At 46.7% G+C, this 27,522-nt stretch overlaps 1 protein-coding gene across 1 annotated transcript in view; it reads right to left on the minus strand.

The window, feature by feature from the left end:
* lrp6 (LDL receptor related protein 6) overlaps positions 1-24,780 on the minus strand; it is a 65,287-nt gene extending 40,507 nt beyond the window's left edge. Inside the window, exons 1-3 of the mRNA XM_031898568.1 lie at positions 24,388-24,780; positions 15,786-16,179; positions 384-581 (exon numbers count right to left, since the gene is read on the minus strand). Of these exons, the coding sequence (XP_031754428.1) occupies positions 384-581; positions 15,786-16,179; positions 24,388-24,442 (647 nt within the window). The 5' untranslated portion in view covers positions 24,443-24,780. The remainder of the gene's footprint in view (positions 1-383; positions 582-15,785; positions 16,180-24,387) is intronic.
* Between the last annotated feature and the right edge of the window lie 2,742 nt (positions 24,781-27,522).

A 27,522-nucleotide genomic window follows, 5' to 3' on the forward strand; every position in this document is an offset into this window, starting at 1 on the left:
GAGAGTGCAGAACTGCCGAAGCCCATCAAGTAGACCAAAAACTGTAGTGTAACATCAGCTTATTTGTCCTGCAGTTGGACCAATCACACAGCAGTGAAGCAGGGCCCTTATTTCCATAATGCTGACAAACTTTGATTTTTCAAAACCCTAAGGGTGAAGACACACTGGGCTACTAGTAGCAGCTACTTTTTCACGGCTACTAAACTCCAGAAAATCCCCTGCCATAGACAATACTGAGAATTGCCTCTGCTAAAACACACGTAGAGACAGTTATCAGTAAATGATCAGCATTGTCTGTTTTAGTAGCAACGACAAGTAGCTGCTACTTGTAGCCCTGTGTATCTTCACACTAACACAGAAAACCAAAGACAAGTTTCATTTACCGATGGGATCCATCCAGGTTGGCCTTGTGGATAAAGCTCAGCTTGGCGTCTGCCCAGTATAGTTTCTGTTCATCATAGTCCAGCGTCAGCCCGTTCGGCCAGTAAATGTCGGAATCTATTATGACAGAACGCAAAGAGCCATCCATTCCGGCTCGCTCGATCTTTGGCACGTCTCCCCAGTCTGTCCAGTACATATACCTGAAATTAGAAAGTTTGTTTGTATTTAATCATTTGCATGTTAACAGTCACTTAGCTGCTGGCTTGGTCCAGCTTATTGCCCTGTGTATGTGGCCAGATAATGATCTACAATTAAAATCCCAACGAGACGTGGACCCATTGGCTCCTTGCCCTGACAGCAAGCAATTTGTTGATTGGATCATACTGGTATCACCCACTACAAGGTGGGCATATTGGGAAAAGACTGTTCATTTGCTCCATGAAGCTAAAATATCATTCAGTATCTAGTAGAATTAAGTCTAAAACAACTGGACTTTTCTGAGTTTTTCTTGAAAACGTTTCACCACCCATCCGAGTGGCTTCTTCAGTTCAAATGACTGGTAGGGAATTCCCCGGTATTTAAACTCTTGATGGTAGTAGAGTCACAGACATCCAATCCTTATATCATTCCTATTTTTTTTTTTTTATACTTTTATTTGTATTCAAGTCCTCTCATATTCATCTTCCTCTCATTCACACAACAGCCTAGGAGCTATATTTTTAAAAATGATTTCGTTTTCTCTGTAACAATAAAACAGTACCTGTACTTGATCCCAACTAAGATATAATTACCCCTTATTGGGGGCAGAACAGCCCTATTGGGTTTATTTAATGGTTAAATGATTCCCTTTTCTCTGTAATAATAAAACAGTACCTGTACTTGATCCCAACTAAGATATAATTACCCCTTATTGGGGGCAGAACAGCCCTATTGGGTTTATTTAATGGTTAAATGATTCCCTTTTCTCTGTAATAATAAAACAGTACCTGTACTTGATCCCAACTAAGATATAATTACCCCTTATTGGGGGCAGAACAGCCCTATTGGGTTTATTTAATGGTTAAATGATTCCCTTTTCTCTGTAATAATAAAACAGTACCTGTACTTGATCCCAACTAAGATATAATTACCCCTTATTGGGGCAGAACAGCCCTATTGGGTTTATTTCATGGTTAAATGATTCCCTTTTCTCTGTAATAATAAAACAGTACCTGTACTTGATCCCAACTAAGATATAATTACCCCTTATTGGGGGCAGAACAGCCCTATTGGGTTTATTTCATGGTTAAATGATTCCCTTTTCTCTGTAATAATAAAACAGTACCTGTACTTGATCCCAACTGAGATATAATTACCCCTTATTGGGGGCAGAACAGCCCTATTGGGTTTATTTCATGGTTAAATGATTCCCTTTTCTCTGTAATAATAAAACAGTACCTTGTACTTGATCCCAACTAAGATATAATTACCCCTTATTGGGGGCAAATCAATCCTATTGGGTTCATTGAATATTTAAATGATTTTTAGCAGACTTAAGTTTTGGACATACAAATTATGGAAAGATCCCGTATCAGGAAAACCCCCAAGTCCCATACCTGTACACAAGTACTATAAAAGGAACAATGACTAAATTTTAAAGTTCCTATACATTTTTTCCTTATAACTTAACACAAATTTCAGGTTTTAAAAGGGCGGTTGACCATTAAAATACCTTTTAGTATGACGCAGACATTCATATTCCAAGACTATTTGCAATTGGTTTTCATTTGCTATTTTACAGCTTTAGAATTATTTAGCCTTCAGCTCTCCAGCTGCTGTCCGGTTGCTAGGGTGCATTTTTCCCTAGCAACCTGATAGCGGCTTGCATAAAAGACTGCACAATTATAAGCATAAAAAACGCTGCACTGCTATTTTTGTTCATTTCTGGGATCTTGGCTGTGACATTTCTTCTGGCTGGAGAGCCACTGAGTTAAAAAACAAGGGGAAAAAATGTTTATTGCACCCAAGCTGTATAATTACACAGGCCGTAAACCATCCCCAGCAAAACAAGTTTGGTGCTACAGTGACCAATAAAAACAAACGTACTGTCTGACGTGGCACGAATGGGTTAAGCAAAGAGGCTATACATAATCCTGCCTAAACGTATGATGACTAGAAATCACGAAAAAAAAACCCCGTCGTGCACAATTAACCTTTGTAGTTGAGTCCTCCAGAGACAAGTTTAAACAGATAATTATGCCACCATCAATTAGCAAAGCATTATGTGAAAACATACATCTCGTGTTCCTCAAACCTCAAGATCTGTACAACTTGCCGTGGAGAGCAAGAACACAAAAGCTCAGACCCCACCCCAGAATTTAACAAGAAGAACATTAATGCTGGATAAACAAGGGCAAAGGCAGTCCAGTTTTAACTTGCTCCTTGGGTTATTACACAGCTCCCTGGGAATCCCCGCTATGGGTACAGCTCCGGCGCTGAACGGAAGCACCAAAAAACAACATTGAAGGAGAAGGAAAGCTAAAAACTCAGTAACCTTTTAGAAAGGTCTATGTAAACACAGCCATTGAGCTGCGCTGAGTCCTCTATCAAAAGAAACACAGGATTTCTTTGTTTTTTGTAAACATAATGTTCCAGGACCGGCCAGGACCTAAACCGAACCCTGCCAAAAAAGGCATAATCCTGGTCGATTACCGAAGCGAATCCTGGATTCGGTGCATCCCTATTTAAAATAGTAACTGGGCCCAAAGCGACCTATAAAGGAGCATCAGTAGATCATATGATCAAAAAGCAAAGGACCGAAACCGAACCCTGCCAAAAAAGGCATCATTCTGGATTTGGTGCATCTCTATTTAAAATAGAAACTGGGCCCAAATCGACCTATAAGGGAGCATCAGTAGATCATATGATCAAAAAGCAAAGGACCGAAACCGAACCCTGCCAAAAAAGGCATCATTCTGGATTTGGTGCATCTCTATTTAAAATAGAAACTGGGCCCAAATCGACCTATAAGGGAGCATCAGTAGATCATATGATCAAAAAGCAAAGGACCGAAACCGAACCCTGCCAAAAAAGGCATAATCCTGGCTGAATACCAAACCAAATCCTGGGTTCGGTGCATCCCTATTTAAAATGGAAACTGGGCCCAAAGCGACCTATAAGGGAGCATCAGTAGATAATATGATCAAAAAGTAAAGGACCGAAACAGAACCCTGCCAAAAAAAAGCATAATTCTGGCTGAATACCGAACCGAATTCTGGATTCGGTGCATCCCTATTTAAAATCGAAACTGGGCCCAAAGCGACCTATGTTTTTAGTAAACATGATTTCCAGGACTGACCAGGACCGAAACAGAACCCTGCCAAAAAAGGCATAATTCTGGCTGAATACCGAACCAAATCCTGGGTTCGGTGCATCCCTATTTAAAATTGAAACTGCGCCCAAAGCGACCTATAAGGGAGCATCAGTAGATAATATGATCAAAAAGCAAAGGATCGAAACCGAACCCTGCCAAAAAAGGCATAATTCTGGCTGAATACCGAACCAAATCCTGGGTTCGGTGCATCCCTATTTAAAATCGAAACTGGGCCCAAAGCGACCTATAAGGGAGCATCAGTAGGCCACATAGTAAGGACAATACAAAGGGGCTTCAGCCTTCAGGTCACTCTGGCTAGAACTAGCAATGGGAGTCCCTGACAAAAGGTCAGAAAGGTTAAAGAAAACAATTCCAAAAACCCCACAGGCTAGAGTTGAACTTCCTTTGGGCAATATATCACAACAGCGTTATTAGGAGCCATTAGAGCAGCGAGGCATTTATTGTCAGTTTAAGCATAATAGCCCAAAACATCATTAGGAGGGAAACAAAAACAGCAATAAATGCCCAGTGCTTACATTATAGTACCTTCTCTATTAGTCAGACCATTTAAGAAATGAAGTTGTAAAACAGCAGGCACTTTGGGCATCGGGCGCTGGGCGATGCCAGCCGTCGTGTCATACGCTGTGTCTAATAAAGCCACAGACTCGCTATACAGAAAGTGTTATAAAAACCAGCGGGGCATGAAAGCTGTATTTAAATGGGCATGTGTAGGCGGGCATTCTGACCCACGGCTGACTTGTACAGTGCCAGCTTATGTGGGTTTATAAAGCCACAGGGGGTGTATATGGTATCATTTCTTTTGGACTTCTGCACTTCTCTTTCCCCCTCTTCTTTTACTGTTTTTTCATGTATGAAAACCATTGAAATATCCTTTCAATAAAAATTCAAGTTACAAAAAAAAAAAAGAAATACTAATAGTGAATTAGCACCAGAAAGACCAGGGGGGAAAAAAATTACCAAAAGTGAAAACAGCAGGCACCAATCACGAACATCAGTATTGTCAGCAGTAAAGCAAGCCATACACGCACTGATGATATCGTAGGAAACCTCGTTTTGTACGATATTCGGTGCGTGTACGGTTGCACGACAAGGCGACATATCGCAAAAGGCTGCGGATATCGGTCAACTCATCGATCGACTAGGTCAGGGGTCAGGAACCTTTTTGGCTGAGAGAGCCATAAACACCACATATTTTAAAATGTAATTCCGTGAGAGCCATACAATATGATTGGCCACGAATGCTGTGGGGCAAGGTAGGGCGGGTTCCAAGGATGCTGGATGCGATGCGAAGAGGGCATGGCCTGTGCTCAGAGGATAGAAGACGTGTTCTAAGGCAGACAGGTTATATATAGGCATTATGGTTGAACGTGATGGACGCACGTCTTTTTTCAACCTAACTTACTATGCTACTATGAGGGCGTGGCCTGCGCTCGGCAGATAGAAGATGTGTTCTAAGGATTAGAATATGTCTTCTATCCACCGAGCGCAGGCCACGCACCCGTTATATATTTTTTATTAAAGATTTGGCAGTGAGCCAGATGCAGCCATCAAAAGAGCCACATCTGGCTCCCGAGCCATAGGTTCCCTACCCCTGGACTAGGTTAATCGGGAGCTATTGAAGGCGTCCAATCAAAATCTACGTCCAGGGCTGAATAGGCAGAAGGAGGTAGAATCCCTATTGTTTCTACCTCCATATCTGGCGATTCAGCCCTGAACCAATGGTCCCACAAAGAGCTACGTGTATGGGCTTAATAGTGTCCATACATTGAAACATGGGCTTGTTTGGAGATAATGCCAAAAGGAGTGGATATTTCCCCGAGGTGGGTGATATCGGGTTGATCTTGGATCACAATTGCAGCTATGCAGTTTGTTGGATCAAGGACCGTATCAACATGCAGATCTGGTCCTCAATTTGACAGAAAAGTGAAAGCTACCCAATCGAACATTTGGCCGATTTTTGGCCAGATATCTTTCAGGTAGGGCCGTCAGAGGGACCCAAACACAGCAGTTTCTATCAGCCCGTGTGTGACCAACTTTAGAGGTAAAAGCCAAATAAAAGCTTTTTGACCAAAGCGGTCCTTCTGAAAGGCACTGCAGAAGTCAAAATATTATATCTGCCTAGTCCATAGGCATATTTATATGGAATATAAAACCTAAACTTACCATGCTAGAATTCTTAACATGCTAGAATGTGCTGCTAATAAAATTTAATTAAAGGTGTCTTAATGCTAATGTTGGATAGGTTGGAAAAACGTTTGTATACAAAACCAACATAATGGGAACCTATATATAGCTGTATTCCTAAGAACCAATATCAGCCTCGCCTTCAATTAATTCATCCCCCATTTTCCCTTTAATTCAATCACCTCTCATTATAATTAACCGAGCTTCTCTTGAAACCCCCCCGCCCCCCCTTATTTACATGCACATACTGTGGGAATTACCATGAGGGGAACTCAGTAATGGGGTTGGAGTGGAGAAATTACCATTTCAAGTGAGGAGTCTATTAACATATAGACATATATGAGCCAATGTGGTCTTCGATCCAGCAGAAAAATTAAACCTGTCCTATCGTCATCTGCCCGATTATCGGGCAGATACCGGTCGGGAAGGCCTGTAAAAGGTGGCCATACACGCTGAGATCCGCTCGCTTGGCAAGGTCACTAAGCAAGCGGATCTTCTCCCGATATACCCACCTACGGGTGGTTGATATTGGGCTAACTCAGGCTAATTCGGTTGTTGGGCCCCAGGAATTAGAACGACAGGTATGGGCGCAGTCAGTCCGGGGACCGCATCAACGAGCCGACGTGGTCCTCGATCCGGCTAAATTTTTAAACCTGCCCGATCGATATCTGCCCAATTTAAGGCCAGGTATCGGTTGGGCAGGCCAGTCGTTAGTGCCCCTACACGGGCTGATAAGCTGCTGAGTCGCTCTAAGGGACTGATATCGGCAGCTAGAATCGGTCCGTGTATGGGCACCTTAAGAGGGCCCCATATACAGGCAGATAAGCTATCTAATCAGTCTGAAAAACCTGAATCTGCAGCTTAAATCTGCCTGTGTATGGCCACCTTTACAGGTATGGCATCCCCTCTTTCACCATCACTTCAATATGTACACGGTGAGAAAGGGGTTTAATAGCTCTGCCAGCCAAGTGGTCAATACATGTTAGTCTAAAGGTCCCCATACACGGGCCGATTATAGCTGCCGATATCGGTCCCTTGGACCGATTCGGCAGCTAATAGGCCCGTGTATGGGCAGAACCGAGAGGCCTGGCCGACCGATATCTGGCCTGAAATTGGCCAGATATCGATCGGCCAGGTTAGAAAATCCAGTCGGATCGGGAACCGTATAGGCTCGTTGATGCGGTCCCCGAACCGACTGCCCCATGGCCGCAAATGTAATCCGATCGTTTGGCCCCAGGGCCAAACGATCGGATTATTTTTTTTTAAGGTACTTGCTACCCGATATCGCCCACCCGTAGGTGGGGATATCGGGTGAAGAGCTACTCGCTTGGCGACATCGCCAATCAAGCAGATCTTTTAGTATGTGGGCACCTTAAGAGAGTTAAACCATGATATGCCACTATTTTTGGTAATTAAAAAAATGTTTTTTTGACATATGAGATTATGTGAAAAGGGGGGAATTGTTTTTTCCACTTTAAACCCTGCACACTGTGTAAACAAAAATGCCCCCCACCGTCCCTTAAATCAATAATATCAGCTATAATTAGGCAACAGCCAGAGAACCACAAACTGTCGTTTGTTGCAAAGTCCAGCGGTTGCTTCAGGCCGAGGGCAGAGGGGCAGAAGGAGAGTGTGAAAGGGAAAGAAGCAGAGATGGTTTAGGGAGCCAGCCAAAGCCACAATGCCAGAAGGGGAAAGACGGGAGGAGATCGGGGCTACTGCGGAACAATGGCCAGTGTTGTCTCGGAACAGAAAGCTTGCAGCTCCTGCGTTCCACATGTAAGCAATTTACGATTCTCTGAATACCAACGTTCCCCAAGGCTCTCTAGTGAGTAGGTACAAAGAGTACCAAGGAGGCAGGGGGGCCGGGGAGATTTCCTTTCTAGCACTGTTGTAAGCTCCGCTGGGGACAAGGAACGACGTTAATGACGAACAGTCTCTGTAAAGTGCTGAATAACGTGTCGGCGCCGTATAAAGGGACCGTATTAAACTGCTGTGGGTGGAAGATTGAATTAACATATAAAAATCATATAGAAATCTAGGGGGTAGCCTTGATCAACATCCCCCTGTAATAAAATACCATTATCCAGAAAGTTCCGAATTACAGAAAGGCCATCTCCCATAGACTCCATTATAAGCAAATTACTCACATTTTTTTTAAAAAAATCAACCCGAACCTAATTCTGGATTCAGTGCATCCCCCTGGGTTTATTTAATGGTTAAATGATTCCCTTTTCTCTGTAATAATAAAACAGTACCTGTACTTGATCCCAACTAAGATATAATTACCCCTTATTGGGGCAGAACAGCCCTATTGGGTTTATTTAATGGTTAAATGATTCCCTTTTCTCTGTAATAATAAAACAGTACCTGTACTTGATCCCAACTAAGATATAATTACCCCTTATTGGGGCAGAACAGCCCTATTGGGTTTATTTCATGGTTAAATGATTCCCTTTTCTCTGTAATAATAAAACAGTACCTGTACTTGATCCCAACTAAGATATAATTACCCCTTATTGGGGCAGAACAGCCCTATTGGGTTTATTTCATGGTTAAATGATTCCCTTTTCTCTGTAATAATAAAACAGTACCTGTAATTGATCCCAACTAAGATATAATTACCCCTTATTGGGGGCAGAACAGCCCTATTGGGTTTAATCAATATTTAAGTGATTTTAAGCAGATCCCTTATCCAGAAAACCCCAGGTCCCGAGCATTCTGATAACAGATCCCATACCTGTCGGGGGTGGTTGCATGTGTAGATGACAGATCCCTTTTAAAAAGAAAGAATCAAAGTGAACTACAAAAAGTTGCTAATTATAAGACTGCCTGTATCCCTTTAAGGCTTGTACCATTTCTCTTCAACGAGGGGGGGGGTTAAAATTCCAAGTCGTTTGTCGGCATGGGATGAGGTTTGGAGCTTTGGAAACAAGCGGTATCCAGTTGCAGGCTGCTGTATGCGCATGGCCGGGCTTCAAAGAACACATTTCGGAGGGGAGAGTGTGTAAATATAAAGCAGATCCATGTGCAAATGCCACAGGAGAAAAAAAAAAAACAATCAAGCCTCAAACTCACCCCAAAATCACAAAACACTTTTTTTTTTTATAAACAGATTATTTCTTATCTTGTTAAAGATGTATAAACATACATACCTCCTCCCAATATCTGGAATTCATTAACTCAAGCAAAATATCTGCCTTTTCTTCGAGCTGTCAAAGGCTGCCACTTCCAGCACTTTAACCTCTAAGAAACTAACCAGACCTGCCTTTCATTCTCTCGCTCTATAGCCATTCTGCCCTCCTATTCACTGCATTCTTTCCTACAGGCTAAATAGGAAGGGAAACCAGGAATTTAGAAAACCATGAATCGCAGTTTCAGAAGGAGGCAGCGCTACACATTAGAACAGCTTTCAGCTAACCTATTGTTTCTCCTACTCCCTTGTAACTGGAGGAGTCCCCAGCCGGACTTGGGTTTCTTACTATTGAGTGCTATTCTGATACCTACTGGGAGCTGCTATCTTGCTCCCTTCCCATTGTTCTGCTGATCGGCTGCTGGGGGGAGGGGGGGGTATCACTCCAACTTGCAGCACAGCAGTAAAGTGTGCCTGAGTCTGAGCTTTCAGCCAGCGCTACACATTAGAACTGCTTTCAGCTAACCTATTGTTTCTCCTACTCCCATGTAACTGGAGGAGTCCCAAGCCGGACTTGGATTTCTTACTATTGAGTGCTATTCTGATACCTACTGGGAGCTGCTATCTTGCTCCCTTCCCATTGTTCTGCTGATCGGCTGCTGGGGGTGAGGGGGGGGGAGATATCACTCCAACTTGCAGCGCAGCAGTAAAGTGTGCCTGGTCACAGGCACATGGTTCTTGTCCCTTCACTCCCTTGTGGCCTGTGAACAATTGGATCAAACCAATATTGCCAGTGAAAGATCCACTCACTTGGTGACCATGGCAGACAAGCACGTGTATGGCCGCCTTTAGACGGGGCCCCAAGCCTTCCCGGTTTTCTAGTGCCTATCTTGGCTATACCCAGACAACTACAAACTGTAAAATTTTACAGGACATTCCTCTGGGTAATTAATAAAAAAAATATAGAGGTGCACTCCATGGGTCTCCCTATAATAAATTAATTCATGGGGAGACCAGATCTTTTGGTAAGATAGCATAGCAAGCATATGGCTGCAAGATGTGGCCGCCCAAGGGGAGATACTTCCTACTCGGAATCCATGTCTTTCAAGAATGATAGAATTTTCCATCCTCTTATTGATATGTGATTGGGCCCCATACAGCTGGCACGAGGCGGCCATGCACTGCCTGATCTGTATGGCCACATACTATATGGTCGCCTTGCTACTGGACACAAAGAAGGGGGGCCACCATAAATGCACAGAGATGGCCACCTCCAGTCAGCGGCCATTAATGGCCACCCTTACAAAGCAAGCTAACGACTTGCAAGCATGTAGCACACCCTTATTTCCAGGGCCGGACTGGGCTGCCGGGACACTGGGAAAAATCCCAGTGAGCCCCGGGGGCCCAGACCCGACCCTTGCCAGCGCTCCCTCTGCCTGACTCTACCTCCCCTGGCGCGTTAAACTTAAGGTGGCCATACACGTTTAGATCCGCTCGCTTGGCGATCTTCTCCCGATATCCCCACCTACAGGTGGCCGATATCGGGTGAACTTAGGCTAATTTGGTCGTTTGGCCAAATGATCAAATTAGAATGCCGGTATTTGGCACAGTCAATTCGGGACCGCATCAACGAGCCAATGCAGTCCATGATCCTATTAAATTTCTTAACCAGCCCGATCGATATCTGCCTGATTTCAGGCCAGATATCGGTCGGACAGGCCCGTCGTTAGTGCCCCTACACGGGCCGATAAGCTGTTGAATCGGTCTAAGGGACCCATATCGGCAGCTACAATCAGCCCGTGTGTATGGCCACCTTGGGGGACCCTGCGTGGGGTTAGGGGCACCCCTGCAGTCTGACCCTGCTTATTCCATTTGGACCAAAAAAAATAAACTAAAACAAGAATCACTGCAGGGGCAGGTTTAAAAACAAAAAGCCCATAATATGTCAACTCCACTGCAGCTCTGTTCCAGAATACTGTTATTAAAGCACCTTTCATGTTGAGAAAACACCGTCCAGTTTCACAGGAATTCCTACAATAGCATCAAAAGGACAATTAATCACAATCAAATGACAAGCTGACTGCTTAATGCTCGGCAATTACTGCCACAGCTTTCGTGGGTGTAATTGATGTTTTTGTGCACCTTTATGCTGAAAGGGCCTCTCTCTTTACCCGGAGCCATGTGCATTGTAATAGCAAAAAAATCCAGGGCTGTTTAAAAGCCATTAGATTTATGCTTAAAAAAAAAAATCACACTGGTCTAGGGGCAGTTTTTACCCCCATACACACCCGATGGAAGTATAAGCGGCATCACATTTTTATTAGAGATGCACCAAATACAACCATTTTTTTTTTTTAAGTATTCGGTTTTGGCCATGGTCCCGGCCAAACTAAATCCGAATTAGCAAATGCTAATTAGCATTCGGAAAGGTTAAATGGTAGGGGGAAATTTTTTTTTTACCCTTCCCGATCCTAATTAGCAAATGCTAATTAGGATTCGGATTCAGTTTGGGATTTGGACGAATATGTCAGGGTGGGTTCGGCCGAATCCAAAAAAGTGGTTTGTATTATTCTTGTGGAACAAAAAAAAATACATTTTAGCAGTTTATGCCTGCAGACCTTTATGTACCCATTAGGGGATAAGGAAAATGAAATTTAATGGGGGTGCCAACTGCAACTATAACCCCAGGTGCAAAAATCCCCCTTAACCATCATTGCCTAGACTTTCCCCTCACCTCTCACTTATTGCATTGTTTTTAAGTTTACACTCTGTCAGGCCTCGATTGGTGGAGAGGCCACAAAGGCCCGGGCCTAGGGGGGCACAAATCTGGGGGCGGCAAGTGTTGACATTTTTCTCCCATACGGAGCAATGGGGACCTCTCCAGGGGGGCCCACGAATGGGGCTGAGCGTAGAAATACGGCGCTGCACACCCCTCCCATAGTTTTTAAGTTTATTATTATTAACATTTATTTATAAAGCGCCAACAAGGCTATTGTGATACTAATATCTACAGTTAGTACTAGTGGTTGTATTTATAGTTTATGTATGTGAGTATAGATTGGTAGGTGTGGGTTAGGTGTGCTGGGTTTACTTGGATGGGTTGAACTTGATGGACACAGGTCTTTTTTCAACCCTATGTAACTATGTAACTATGTAACTATGTAACATATCCCGCAGCGCTGTACAATAAGTGGGTTTCATACATTGGACATACAGAGTAACATATAAAGCAATCAATAACCTATACAAGAGGTAAAGAGAGCCCTGCCCAAAAGAGCTTACAATCTACAAGTTTACACTCTCTCCCTATTGCTAACCGCAAGCTAAAAATGCAGAGAAGCGCAGCCGCGTACCTCACCAACATCTTCTTACCGACTGAAGACTCTTTGTGTCTCACTGCCGACACCTAACCAGCTTGGGCATGCTCAGTTCGTCTGTGTCGGCGGTAAGACCTGAAGAGTCTTCAGTCAGTAAGAAGATGTCGGCGAGGTACATGGCTGCGCTTATCTGCATTTTTAGCTAGCGGTAAAGGTCCCCATACACGGGCCGATTGTAGCTGCCGATATGGGTCCCTTAGACCGATTCGGCAGCTAATCGGCCCATGTATGGGCACTACTGACGGGCCTGCCCAACCGATATCTGGCCTGAAATCGTCCAGATCTCGATCGGGCATGTTAGAAAATCTAGTCGGATCCTTGATGCGGTCCCCGGACCGACTTTTCCTATACCTGCCGTCATAATTCGATAGTTTGGCCCCAGGGCCCAACGATCGAATTACCATGGATTCTCCTGATATCGCCCACCCGTAGGTGGGGATATCGGGAGAAGATCCACTCGCTTAGCGACATCGCCAAACGAGCGGATCTTATGGTGTATGGGCACCTTAAATGATGGGGAGAGAGTGTAAACTTTTAGATTGTAAGCTCTTTTGGGCAGGGCTCCCTTCACCTCTTGTATTGGTTACTGATTGCTTTATATGTTACTCCTTGTAGAGTGTAAGCTCTTTTGGGCAGGGCTCCCTTCACCTCTTGTATCGGTTATTGATTGCTTTATATGTTTCTCTGTATGTCCAATGTATGAAACCCATTTATTGTACAGCGCTGCGGGATATGTTGGCGCTTTATAAATAAATGTTAATAATAATAATAAACTGGGGGGGGTATAGTTCTCCTATAAGGGTTAAATTAGTAGACAGGGCAAGAAATTCAAGGAGTGCATTTGCAAATACAAACGCTAGAATGGATTCCCAATAGGGCCCCCACCTGCAATAATGCACAAGTCAGTCATTAGTGAGCTGGCAATTCCCCTTGAAAGGACTAAATTCTCCACATTTCTGCACATTCCGAAGGATTCAGATGCGGCAGAAGAATGTATCTTGAAGGTATACACACGCACACAAATAAATCTTGCTCATATGAAAGTTATTTTAAGATTCGACCCACACCCACCCGTGGGAAAAAGCTGATTTTTCCATGTGCGGTATATTACAGTAGGCTGGGGGGGCTCTCTTTTTCCTTTCGCTCTATGGTCGGGATGATGTAGTTTACTAATTAAGATTTGCAATGAAATTAAGATCTTAGGAAGACTAAATCTGCTCAGCTGGCTCAATAACATCCTTGGGAACCACAATATATACACCGCTGGTAATTTTATATAACGACGGAGGACCCAGGGGTTGTTCTAACAGCATATGGCTGCCATACACTGCCTCATGTACAGCAGCTTTATGCAATCTAACACATACATGACCCAGATTATTTTCTGGGGCCTCAGGCTGCTGTCAAGACAAACTATTCCACTGACAGACCTGCTCAAGGCAACAAGTGAAAGACACCCAAACACAGAAGATTTTAGGTTGTAAGGAAACACAGAAAAGCATATACACAAACACCTAATGCCCATGATCCAGTTCCAGTGGACTTGCTGTGAATTGGATCAACAGATTTGGACAGTTGGAACAAAGTTGCATAATACTGCATCAGTTTCCTTAAGGGTGAAGGCACACTGGGCTACTAGTAGCAGCTACTTTTTCACGGCTACTAAACTCCAGAAAATCCCCTGCCATAGACAATACTGAGAATTGCCTCTGCTAAACACACACGTAGAGACAGTTATCAGTAAATGATCAGCATTGTGTTTTATAGTAGCCACGACATGTAGCAGCTACTTTAGGGCTCTGGTACACGGGGAGATTAGTCGCCCGCGGCAAAACTCCCTGCTCGCGGGCGACTAATCTCCCCGAGTTGCCTTCCCTCTGCCATCCCACCGGCGAACATGTAAGTCGCCGGCGGGATGGCAGACGCGGCGGGGCGATTTCGGGAAATCGCCGAAAAAGCCTCGCGAGTCTTTTTCGGCGATTTGCGCAAAATCGCGCCGCCGCGTCTGCCATCCCGCCGGCGACTTACATGTTCGCCGGTGGGATGGCAGAGGGAAGGCAACTCGGGGAGATTAGTCGCCCGCGAGCAGGGAGTTTTGCCGCGGGCGACTAATCTCCCCGTGTACCAGAGCCCTTATCATGGCTACTAAATGCCAGGAAATACCCTGCCATAGGCAACAGAGAATTGCCTCTGCTGCTGTCGCGGGCGACTAATCTCCCCATCTGTCACAGCCCTTAGGGTGAAGACACACTGGGCTACTAGTAGCAGCTACTTTTTCACGGCTACTAAATGCCAGGAAATCCCCTGCCATAGACAATACTGAGAATTGCCTCTGCAAAACACACGTAGAGACAATTATCAGTAAATGATCAGCATTGTCTGTTTTAGTAGCCACGACAAGTAGCTGCTACTAGTAGCTCCATGTGTCTTCACCCTAAGGGCAGTGGCACACGCCAAGATTAGTCGCCCGTGACAAATCTCCCTTGTTGCGGGCAACTAATATCCCCGATATGACGAGAATGTAAATCGCTGGTGGGATGGCATTCGCAGAGCAGTGATTGCGAAAGTTGACTCAAGAGGCAACTAATCTCAGCGTGTGCCTCAGCCCTAAGGGTGAAGACACACTGAGCCACAAGTAGCAGCTACTTTTTCATGGCTACTAAATGCCAGGAAATACCCTGCCATAGACAGTACTGAGAATTGCCTCTGCTGCTATCGCGGGCGACTAATCACCCTGTCTGTCACAGCCCTTAGGGTGAAGACACACAGAGCTACTAGTACCAGCTACTAAACTCCAGAAAATCCCCTGCCATAGACAACACTGAGAATTGCCTCTGCTAAAACACATGTAGAGACAGTTATCAGTAAATGATCAACATTGTCTATTTTAGTAGCCACTACTAGTAGCTCTGTGTGTCTCCACCCTTAGGGCTCTGGCACACGGGGAGATTAGTCGCCCGCGAGTTGCCATCACCTGCCATCCCACCGGCGAAAACGTAAGTCGCCGGTGGGATGGCACACGCGGCGGCGCGAGGCACACGGGGAGATTAGTCGCCGGCGACAAAACTCCCTGTTCGCGGGCGACTAATCTCCCCGTGTGCCAGAGCCCTTAGGTGAAGCAGCTACTTGTCTGGGGTTTAGCAGCCGTGACAAGTAGCTGCTACTATGTAGCTCTGTGTGTCTTCACCCTTAATGCTGAAATCTGACTGCTAGCACAAAAACTGAAAGCAACCCCTCTGAGCCAATGATACCGCTGAAAGGCATCATGGTTTCCGCCAACCCAAGAATTTGAGTAGACAAGCTTAGTCTTTAAAACAGTTATGATTGAATAACTCACCCTCGGGTAGGATCAAGTGCAATTGCTCGAGGCTGATCCAGCTCCTGCCAAAATAACACTTTCCGCAGCGACCCATCCAGATTGGAAACCTCAATCCGATTTGTTTCCGAGTCGGTCCAGTAAAGTTTTTCTCCGAGCCAATCGCAAGCCAGTCCGTCTGGCGAAAGTAAACCGCTTATCACAACGTCGTGCGAGCTACCAGTTTTGTTAAAATCAATCCTTTTGATTGCTTCTTCGCTCACGTCGCTCCAGTATATCAGGCCGCGGAAAAAGACAAAGTCAACAGCGGCTGCATCTTCCAAGCCGCTGACCACAACAGTGGAGTTCCCCTTCATTCCGGCAGCGTCCACCAGTCGCAGGTCACGGCGATTGGCATAGAGCAGTAACGGAGATGCTACGGAAAGAGCGCATGAAATACAAGTTATTACAAACAAAAAAAAAAAAAAATATATATATATATATATATATGCAAGAAGTACTCTGCACCCATTATCAATATATAATTAAATATATAAATCTTGATAAGGGTCCCGGGTGAGGACCAAAACGTCAATCCAAATGTGTGATAGGAACCTTAGATTGTAAGCTCACTGGGGCAGGGACTGATGGGAATGTGATAGGGACCTTAGATTGTAAGCTCACTGGGGCAGGGACTGATGGGAATGTGATAGGGACCTTAGATTGTAAGCTCACTGGGGCAGGGACTGATGGGAATGTGATAGGGACCTTAGATTGTAAGCTCACTGGGGCAGGGACTGATGGGAATGTGATAGGGACCTTAGATTGTAAGCTCACTGGGGCAGGGGCTGATGGGAATGGGATAGGGACCTTAGATTGTAAGCTCACTGGGGCAGGGGCTGATGGGAATGTGATAGGGACCTTAGATTGTAAGCTCACTGGGGCAGGGACTGATGGGAATGCGATAGGGACCTTAGATTGTAAGCTCACTGGGGCAGGGACTGATGGGAATGCGATAGGGACCTTAGATTGTAAGCTCACTGGGGCAGGGACTGATGGGAATGTGATAGGGCCCTTAGATTGTAAGCTCACTGGGTCAGGGGCTGATGGGAATGGGATAGGGACCTTAGATTGTAAGCTCACTGGGGCAGGGACTGATGGGAATATATACATAATGTTTGCAATGAGACACTTGCCATAATTGCTACAATAATGTTACCCCACCAGGCACAGGATACAAATAACTGGACGGAGACACACTACTCGCCAGCTGCTCTCTAACAATCTATGGAGACTGTAACACAATGTGTCATTTTTAAAACAACACTAAAAAGGATTATGTTCTATATATTTTTACCATCCAGAGGCAGTTATCGGCCGCTTAAGCCATGCAGGGAGTCCAAAACACAAACAGATGGTTTTATAGAACATCTGCAGCCCATTACGGGTAACAGTTTACAGGACATCAGCGTTTACTTTGCCCCCACCCCCCCCCCCCAAAAAAATAGTCACATGGTGTAAACAAACAGCAGGCATCATGGGAAGGAAAGAAGAGATAAGAAAGCAGCGGGGAGCCCCGGGAGTTATTTTGCTAATGAAGGCACGACCACGGGTTCCTTGTTAGGAGCAAGCGCGGCTGAAGAGGGGTTAAATTTCCAAAGGGAAAACAAAGACTTCCAGGTGTAGGGAGATCATAGGGAGCGATGCATGCCAAAGCCAGATGGGACAGACACAATAGGAGGATGCATGAAATCATTACGTTCTCTTTTAGTCATCCTTATCCCAAAGTGATCCGGAGGCTGCCAAACGGCCGAATTTAAACTTACTGGATAGGGTACAAATCAGTGTCTTAATTGGAAACTATTTTATCTTTCTGGCTTAAGGTGGCCCATACACCTTAAGATCTGCTCGTTTGGCGATGAGCAGATCTTCTCCCGATATACCCCACCTACGGGTGGGCAATATCGGGAGAATCCAGGGCCAAACGATCGAATTATAACGACGGGTATAGGCAAAGTCGGTCCGGGGACGGCATCAATGAGCCGATGTGCCCCCTGGTCCGACTAGATTTTTTAACCTGCCCGATCGATATCTGGCCGATTTCAGACCAGATATCGGTCGGGCAGGCCCATCGGTAGTGCCCCTACACGGGCCGAAAAGTTGCCAAGTCGGTCTAAGGGACCCATATCGGCAGCTACAATCGGCCTGTGTAAGGGGACCTTTATTCTGTGCCATCCTCTAATGGGCAGCAAAATAAATAGTGTCATTAGTAAAGGGGAATTTCATCCCAAAACAAACGTAATAACAGGCTACTACTTTAACTACCTGGCTGTTGATATTTTCGGCACTGCTGGTTCTGAATATGGAAACAATGTAGCAGAAGCCAGCTGAAATGCAGGCCTGAGAGAGAATGAACATTTGCTACATTATTCCTAAAGTCAGAACCAGAGGACAGGAACGGCCTAAACAAATGTTGCATTCCAATTTTATTAACAAATGTTTATAGCAAGTTGTTAGAATTAAATTTGGAAAGGGGATGCAGATCCCCTTTGAACAGAACTTGGGGCACAAAAATTTTGATTCCCCCCCCCCTTTCTCTAGGCACCTCAACAGCCATGTGGCGCTGCTCCCCCCGTTTCGATTTCCACTTCAGCAGAGTAAGATGGGTAACTTTGTGGCCATGTTGGTGCACCTCAAGCATTTACCAGAACTTTGCCAGCGAGGTTTCAGCGAGTGTAATTATCCAGAACCCTGGGTGCATTGGCACAGCAATTCCTAGGTAAGCCTGTGATACACGTAAAGCAGGGGTCCTCAAACTAGGGCCCCCCCAAGGTCATTTACCCGGCCCCCGCTGCATCTTCACCCCTGGCTACTACCTGTCTGCCTCAGAGTGGTCCTCGGTGTCACATCACCGCATCCCACCGGCCGACGCTAATGACGGGCGCTAGGGTCGAGGATAACGCCGAGGCAAAAAAGGTAGTAGCCAGGGGTGACGATGCAGCAGGACCGGGGGGGACTAACTATAGTTTGGCCCCCCAACAGTCTGAGGGACTGTGAACTGGCACCCTGTTTAAAAAATTTGAGGACCCCTGATGTAAAGCAATCAGGTATCTGGTAGGAAGTTTCCAATTCACCAACCAGGCCACCTTAGGGTTCCCTGCCTAAGCTGCTGCTCTTAAAGTGCCCATACACGTTAAGATCTACTCGCAATCCACTCCCGATATCCCCACCTACGGGTGGGCGATATCAGGCAAATTTAGGCTAATTCAGTCATTTCATAATGACTAGAATAGGTGAAGTTGGTTCGGGGACCGCATCAACGAGCCGATGCGGCCCCCGATCCGACTGAATTTTTTAACCTGCCCGATCGATATCTGGGCGATTTCAGGCAAGATTTCAGTTGGGCAGGCCCGCCGTTCCTGCCCCTACACGGCCCGATAATCTGCCGAATCGGTCTAAGGGGCCGATATCGGCAGCTACAATAGGCCCGTGTATGGCCACCTTTAGCCTTCCCACCCACAGGGGGCAAATGGTAAGTAAAAGCATTGCCTGGTGCAGGTCAGGTAGCGGGTCTGGGGAGGGGGATGGCAGGTGTGGGTCAGCGGGTCCGGGTTGGACACGGGTCTGCTTGCAGGACTCTAATGTAAAGCACTTGAATGGAACAATAGTCTGAAACAGGCCTTCTGTGTATTAATCTATCCATACACAGTCTAATAGAAGCAGCCGATATGAAGAGGCCTTCCGACCAACATCTGGCTAAAAATATGCATTGGGCAGATTATAAAATCCCATCAAGTTGAGTGGTCCTCTTTAGCTGGTCCCCCCCAGGGCCAAACGACCGAATTAGCCCAATATCTCCCACCCGTAGGTGGGGATATCGGGAGAAGATCCGCTCGCTTGGAAACCTCGCCAAGTAAGCAGATCTCAGCGTGTATGGCAACCTTAACTGACCATGCTAAACAAGCAGATCTGGCGGGAGTATGGCCAGCAATGTAAAAATGTACAGGATTCAAGGAGAACAAAACAAAATACAAGATCATTCTGCCGCCCTGGTTTCCAGGCATTCTGCACATACAGTTAGTATTAAACGTCTTGCCAGATGGATACAATGTGGCAGGCGAGCGGTTAGAAATTAAAGTAAAAAAAAAAGAAAAAAACGCTGATTCGATTTTACCAAATGAGCGTTGCTATCCAAAGAAAACAGCTTTTGGAAATACTTCCTAATCCCCGTGCCCGGCGCAAAAATAACAGTTTCACTGATTGAGAGCCAAAAGTTTGTTAATCAAAAAAGGATTTCATTTCCCTTTCGCACAATTAGAAGAAAAGAAAGTGGTACATTCCAGCTTTCGGAATAACTGGAAAGTTTCCGTCCCGGAATATTTAATCAAATTCTCCGATGGGCAGGAGCTCGGCAAAAGAACTGCGGAATGAACAGACATTTGAGAAGTGTTTTCTGTCCCACGATATTGGAATGTAGGATTATTTTTTTTTGGGGGGGGGGGCCAGGATTTAACTTGCCTGTTATTGGTCTGGAAGTATCTAAAGTGTCTGGATAAACCAGCGCTTGTTCCTGGTCATACAACTAATACACTAACTATTAAAAGAGCTAGGGGGTTCAGGCTAAATGGCAAACAGGCCGGTAAGATATAAAGGCTAATATACAAATTTATATACATTGCACTCACTTCAACGTTAGTTGCCTCACTTTGCTGAATAAGGTGCAAAAAATACAATGGTTCTATTTTTTGGGCTCTGTTTCTGTGTATGCAACTGACTTTGCACCTAACAAATCTGACCCCTAATGTGCCAACTTTGTCCTTCCAGATGAGCCAACAGCATATTGTCCCTTAAGGTCCCCATACACATTAAGATTCGCTCACTTGGTGAGATCGCCAAGCGAGCGGATCTTCACCAGATATCCCCACCTATGGGTGGGCCCTGGGGCCAAACGATCTATTGGCGGCAATGGGGCAGTTGGTTCGGGGACCGCATCATGCTGATGCGGTCCCCGTTCCGTCTGAAATTATCCAGATATATATTAGGCGTTATCAATACATAGATGCAGTCCTCTCCCAAAAGGCCAGGATGTCATACACAAACCAATATTATTGTACGAAACCTTGGCTGAATCGTCAGGTAAAGGTAGAATCCCTATTGTTTCTACCTCCATATCTGACTATTCAGCCCTGAACGTCAATGGAGGGAACAAACGATCTTTCCTGCAACCAATGGCTGCAGCAAAGATCATAATTGGTACATGTATGGCCATGTATAGACTCATGTCAGAATCCAACGGCTGGCCCAAACAAGATCCAAAGGGGTGGGATCCATTGTCCGAATCTGCAACATGGACTAAAGTAGGGCAAACACTATAACCCAAAGCAAGGAGTCAACCAGAAGTTTAAGCTGTTTACCACCAAGGCTATAAGTTTCTGCTCTGGCCCCCTTAGATGAGGGATCCCCAACCTTGTGAGCCAAAGTCAAATGTAGAAAGACTTGGGGAGCAACACAAGCACCATAACAGTTCATGGAGGAGCCAAATAAGGGCTGTGATTGGCTATTAGGCAGCCTCTATGCACCCAATCAGCTTACAGGGGGCTTTATTTGGTAGGAAATCTTGTTTTTATTCAACCAAAACTTGCCCCCAAGTCAGGAATTCAGAAATAGCTCCCTGGTTTGGGGGCACAGAGAGCAACATCCAAGGGGTTGGGGAGCAACATGTTACCCCTGAGCCACTGGTTGGGGATCACTGCTTTAGACCATGTCAGTTTTCAGGTCGCTGTATGGTGCCAAATCAAAGTCCTGCCTGTCTGACGGATATCAGCCCCCGAAAATAACAGGTATCCATCGGGCAGGTTAGAAATTCACTGGAATAGGGCAGCTATTGCCCTTTGGTATAATCCTCTACCAGCAAGTCTGCATAGACCTCCATTATGATCAAATAATAGATCAGCTCGGTCTGGTCCCCAATGCGTTGGGAAATAATCTTCTCATTTGGCCCGAGCAGGTCTTTCCAGGTGTGGCCATTTTTATGAATACCCCATGTTTTAGTTCGGTATAAAACCTCATTTACTTCAATATGACAGCAGCCTGTGCCTCTTTGCTGTAATGCAGGTACTTTCAACAACAGGTCGGAAGTCACAACTCCCAATGACAACTGGTCTAACTACAGGCTACATATTACTAATGGCAACATTGTGTAGAACAAAGAAGGAAAAGGAGACAAAGTAAAGTTGAGCTGTTCCTGACATTCCTGAAGAAGGGAAAAGGCTTCTGCATTGGGGGGGGGGGGGGGGGGGAGACAGGGGTATCGATAATATTCAAAAACAGAAAATTGCCAAGAATTAAGATACTGACTTTTGTTTACAAGTATTTAAGCAAAGAAGGTAACACTTAGTTACAGCAATAGATACAATGTCTAACAGATCAGTCCCACACACACACACAGCATCGCCACTAGTCACGTACTAGTAGGAAACATGAGCCGCAGGAGTAGCCCTACTAATTACTTAGTTACCCTACATTACCCTCCAATCAGGCCATCACCTTATTTTGATTTTTTACAGCCATTTGTCCACCGGTCAGACAATTTCACCCTGACTGCTCGGCTCTCTCCAGCCCCCAAGGTGTGGGGTTTAATGAGAGTTTTGGCACAAATGGCCCAGTCGGAGCATTTATAGAGGGGCCTGAGCTGCTGCCAACTGGATCCTCATACAGGAACAATAAAGCTAACAATCAAATTCTCATGATTCACAGACTTTCCCACATCTGTAAAGCAGTCAGTCACCCCCTCGCCAGCTTCTCCCCCAAAAGCTGCCAGATACGCCCTAACAAGCCTCTAACCCAAAAGCAGCCAGGTACCCCCACACAAGCCTCTCCCCCCAAAAGCAGCCAGGTACCCCCTCACAAGCCTCTCTCCCCAAAAGCAGCCAGATACCCCCTAACAAGCCTCACCCCCAAAAGCATCCAGGCTCCCCCTCACCAGCTGCTCCCTCAAAAGCAGCCAGATACCCCCTAACAAGTCTCTCCCCTATAAGCAGCCAGATACCCCCAAACAAGCCTCCCCCCCAAAATCAGCCAGATACCCCCAAACAAGCCTCCCCCCCAAAATCAGCCAGATACCCCCTAACAAGCCTCTCCCCCAAACACAGCCAGATACCCCCTAACAAGCCTCTCCCCCAAACACAGCCAGATACCCCCTAACAAGCCTCTCCCCCAAACACAGCCAGATACCCCCTAACAAGCCTCTCCCCCAAACACAGCCAGATACCCCCTAACAAGCCTCTCCCCCAAACACAGCCAGATACCCCCTAACAAGCCTCTCCCCCAAACACAGCCAGATACCCCCTAACAAGCCTCTCCACCAAACACAGCCAGATACCCCCTAACAAGCCTCTCCACCAAACACAGCCAGATACCCCCTAACAAGCCTCTCCACCAAACACAGCCAGATACCCCCTAACAAGCCTCTCCACCAAAAGCAGCCAGATACCCCCTAACAAACTTGTCCCCCAAAAAGCAGCCAAACACCCCCAGACCAGACTCCCCGCCTCCCCCCCCAATAGCAGCCCTCACCTGTTTGTTTCTCCCAGGAAGTCAGTCCCCTAAAGCAGCCAGACACCCCCTCACCAGCTTGTACCCCCCCCCATACAGCCAGACACCCCCTCACCAGCTTGTACCCCCCCATACAGCCAGACACCCCCTCACCAGCTTGTACCCCCCCATACAGCCAGACACCCACTCACCAGCTTGTACCCCCCCCATACAGCCAGACACCCCCTCACCAGCTTGTACCCCCCCCATACAGCCTGACACCCCCTCACCAGCATGTACCCCCCATACAGCCAGACACCCCCTCACCAGCTTGTACCCCCCCATACAGCCTGACACCCCCTCACCAGCTTGTACCCCCCCCATACAGCCAGACACCCCCTCACCAGCTTGTACCCCCCCCCATACAGCCAGACACCCACTCACCAGCTTGTACCCCCCCCATACAGCCAGACACCCACTCACCAGCTTGTACCCCCCCCCATACAGCCAGACACCCCCTCACCAGCTTGTACCCCCCCCATACAGCCTGACACCCCCTCACCAGCATGTACCCCCCCATACAGCCAGACACCCCCTCACCAGCTTGTACCCCCCCCATACAGCCAGACACCCCCTCACCAGCATGTACCCCCCCATACAGCCAGACACCCCCTCACCAGCTTGTACCCCCCCCATACAGCCAGACACCCCCTCACCAGCTTGTACCCCCCCCATACAGCCAGACACCCCCTCACCAGCTTGTACCCCCCCCCATACAGCCAGACACCCCCTCACCAGCATGTACCCCCCATACAGCCAGACACCCCCTCACCAGCATGTACCCCCCCCATACAGCCAGACACCCCCTCACCAGCATGTACCCCCCCCATACAGCCAGACACCCCCTCACCAGCATGTACCCCCCCATACAGCCAGACACCCCCCCCATACAGCCAGACACCCCCCAGTATTCTCCCCTAGAGCAGAGCCGCCAGTTTCCCTACCCGATGCCCCGTATATCCGTGCGGCCCAGCTCTCCCCCCCCCCCCATCCGTGCGGCTCCCCGGATCTCTCCCCGGATCTCTCCCCGGACCTCTCCCGGCTCACTCACCCCTCAGTAAGCAGCTCAGGCTGCAGATGAGCAGGCTCCTCAGCAGGGCCCCCATGTCTGTGTGTTACCGGCGGGGCCCGGACATTCCGCACTGCGCTAGGGGCTCAATGCTCCCCCGTAAGCCAGCCCCGGCTTCTCCGCTCCGACCCCTCCATGCTGCGTGTAAACCCGCCGCGGCTTCTCTCCTCCTCCTGCTCCCAAGCGGAGTGATACCAAGCCGATAGCCGTGTTCTTTCACGTTCCCACGAAAAAAAAAGCGCGATTCCTGATACCGAAACCTTCAAATTGAATCCCTTGTCCGGAAAATATTACCCAAACCGCACCAACAAAGTGGGAGAGATGGGAGCCGGAAGAGACGCACTCTGAATTCCTCAGGAACTACATACTCAAACCCATCCCCCCACCTTAAGCTATACCCATCCGCTGCCGGAACTACTAGCGCTGGCCTAGCCTCACTGAGGGGAAGCGAAAGCCTGGGGCCGGAGTAAGTGGGAGGCCGACTGGGACTCTAGTGGTTTCATGTGGGAGGCTATGGGCACAGTTACTAAATGCAGCTTATTTCCTGCGAGAAATTCCATAAAATAGGCATTGTTTTGTTAGCTGAAATTTCCCCTTGCCTCTTATTTAACTGTGTAATCCAAGGAATTCGCAGGAAAACAATCACCACAACGTCATGTATACAAAGCTGTGGTAAGGGGTTGTAATCTGTAATCTTGCTCTGCTCTATGGCTGAGATTCTAGCTATCTGTATAACAGAGCATTCTGTCACAGTGGCACAGATCCTATCTGATCCCCATTGTAAGCAGCAGTCCTGCCCTGCTTTATGGCTGAGATTCTAGCTATCTGTATAACAGAGCATTCTGTCACAGTGGCACAGATCCTATCTGATCCCCCCCATTGTAAGCAGCAGTCCTGCCCTGCTTTATGGCTGAGATTCTAGCTATCTGTATAACAGAGCATTCTGTCACAGTGGCACAGATCCTATCTGATCCCCCCATTGTAAGCAGCAGTCCTGCCCTGCTTTATGGCTGAGATTCTAGCTATCTGTATAACAGAGCATTCTGTCACAGTGGCACAGATCCTATCTGATCCCCCCCATTGTAAGCAGCAGTCCTGCCCTGCTTTATGGCTGAGATTCTAGCTATCTGTATAACAGAGCATTCTGTCACAGTGGCACAGATCCTATCTGATCCCCCCATTGTAAGCAGCAGTCCTGCCCTGCTTTATGGCTGAGATTCTAGCTATCTGTATAACAGAGCATTCTGTCACAGTGGCACAGATCCTATCTGATCCCCCCCATTGTAAGCAGCAGTCCTGCCCTGCTTTATGGCTGAGATTCTAGCTATCTGTATAACAGAGCATTCTGTCACAGTGGCACAGATCCTATCTGATCCCCCCCCATTGTAAGCAGCAGTCCTGCCCTGCTTTATGGCTGAGATTCTAGCTATCTGTATAACAGAGCATTCTGTCACAGTGGCACAGATCCTATCTGATCCCCCCATTGTAAGCAGCAGTCCTGTCCTGCTTTATGGCTGAGATTCTAGCTATCTGTATAACAGAGCATTCTGTCACAGTGGCACAGATCCTATCTGATCCCCCCATTGTAAGCAGCAGTCCTGCCCTGCTTTATGGCTGAGATTCTAGCTATCTGTATAACAGAGCATTCTGTCACAGTGGCACAGATCCTATCTGATCCCCCCCCCCCCCCCCCCCCCATTGTAAGCAGCAGTCCTGCCCTGCTTTATGGCTGAGATTCTAGCTATCTGTATAACAGAGCATTCTGTCACAGTGGCACAGATCCTATCTGATCCCCCCCCCATTGTAAGCAGCAGTCCTGCCCTGCTTTATGGCTGAGATTCTAGCTATATGTATAACAGAGCATTCTGTCACAGTGGCACAGATCCTATCTGATCCCCCCCCATTGTAAGCAGCAGTCCTGCCCTGCTTTATGGCTGAGATTCTAGCTATCTGTATAACAGAGCATTCTGTCACAGTGGCACAGATCCTATCTGATCCCCCCATTGTAAGCAGCAGTCCTGCCCTGCTTTATGGCTGAGATTCTAGCTATCTGTATAACAGAGCATTCTGTCACAGTGGCACAGATCCTATCTGATCCCCCCCATTGTAAGCAGCAGTCCTGCCCTGCTTTATGGCTGAGATTCTAGCTATCTGTATAACAGAGCATTCTGTCACAGTGGCACAGATCCTATCTGAACCCCCATTGTAAGCAGCAGTCCTGCCCTGCTTTATGGCTGAGATTCTAGCTATCTGTATAACAGAGCATTCTGTCACAGTGGCACAGATCCTATCTGATCCCCCCATTGTAAGCAGCAGTCCTGCCCTGCTTTATGGCTGAGATTCTAGCTATCTGTATAACAGAGCATTCTGTCACAGTGGCACAGATCCTATCTGATCCCCCCCCCATTGTAAGCAGCAGTCCTGCCCTGCTTTATGGCTGAGATTCTAGCTATCTGTATAACAGAGCATTCTGTCACAGTGGCACAGATCCTATCTGATCCCCCCATTGTAAGCAGCAGTCCTGCCCTGCTTTATGGCTGAGATTCTAGCTATCCGTATAACAGAGCATTCTGTCACAGTGGCACAGATCCTATCTGATCCCCCCATTGTAAGCAGCAGTCCTGCCCTGCTTTATGGCTGAGATTCTAGCTATCCGTATAACAGAGCATTCTGTCACAGTGGCACAGATCCTATCTGATCCCCCCATTGTAAGCAGCAGTCCTGCCCTGCTTTATGGCTGAGATTCTAGCTATCTGTATAACAGAGCATTCTGTCACAGTGGCACAGATCCTATCTGATCCCCCCATTGTAAGCAGCAGTCCTGCCCTGCTTTATGGCTGAGATTCTAGCTATCTGTATAACAGAGCATTCTGTCACAGTGGCACAGATCCTATCTGATCCCCCCATTGTAAGCAGCAGTCCTGCCCTGCTTTATGGCTGAGATTCTAGCTATCTGTATAACAGAGCATTCTGTCACAGTGGCACAGATCCTATCTGATCCTGTAGCAGTACAAGCCTTTTACAATACACACATATTATATTTGGATTGATTTTGCAGATTATTATATAAATTGTTTTTGGATTTGGTGAAATGATAGACCGTAAATATTTTGCACA

The sequence above is a fragment of the Xenopus tropicalis genome, chromosome 3, assembly GCF_000004195.4.
Source record: "Xenopus tropicalis strain Nigerian chromosome 3, UCB_Xtro_10.0, whole genome shotgun sequence".
Lineage (NCBI taxonomy): Eukaryota > Metazoa > Chordata > Amphibia > Anura > Pipidae > Xenopus > Xenopus tropicalis.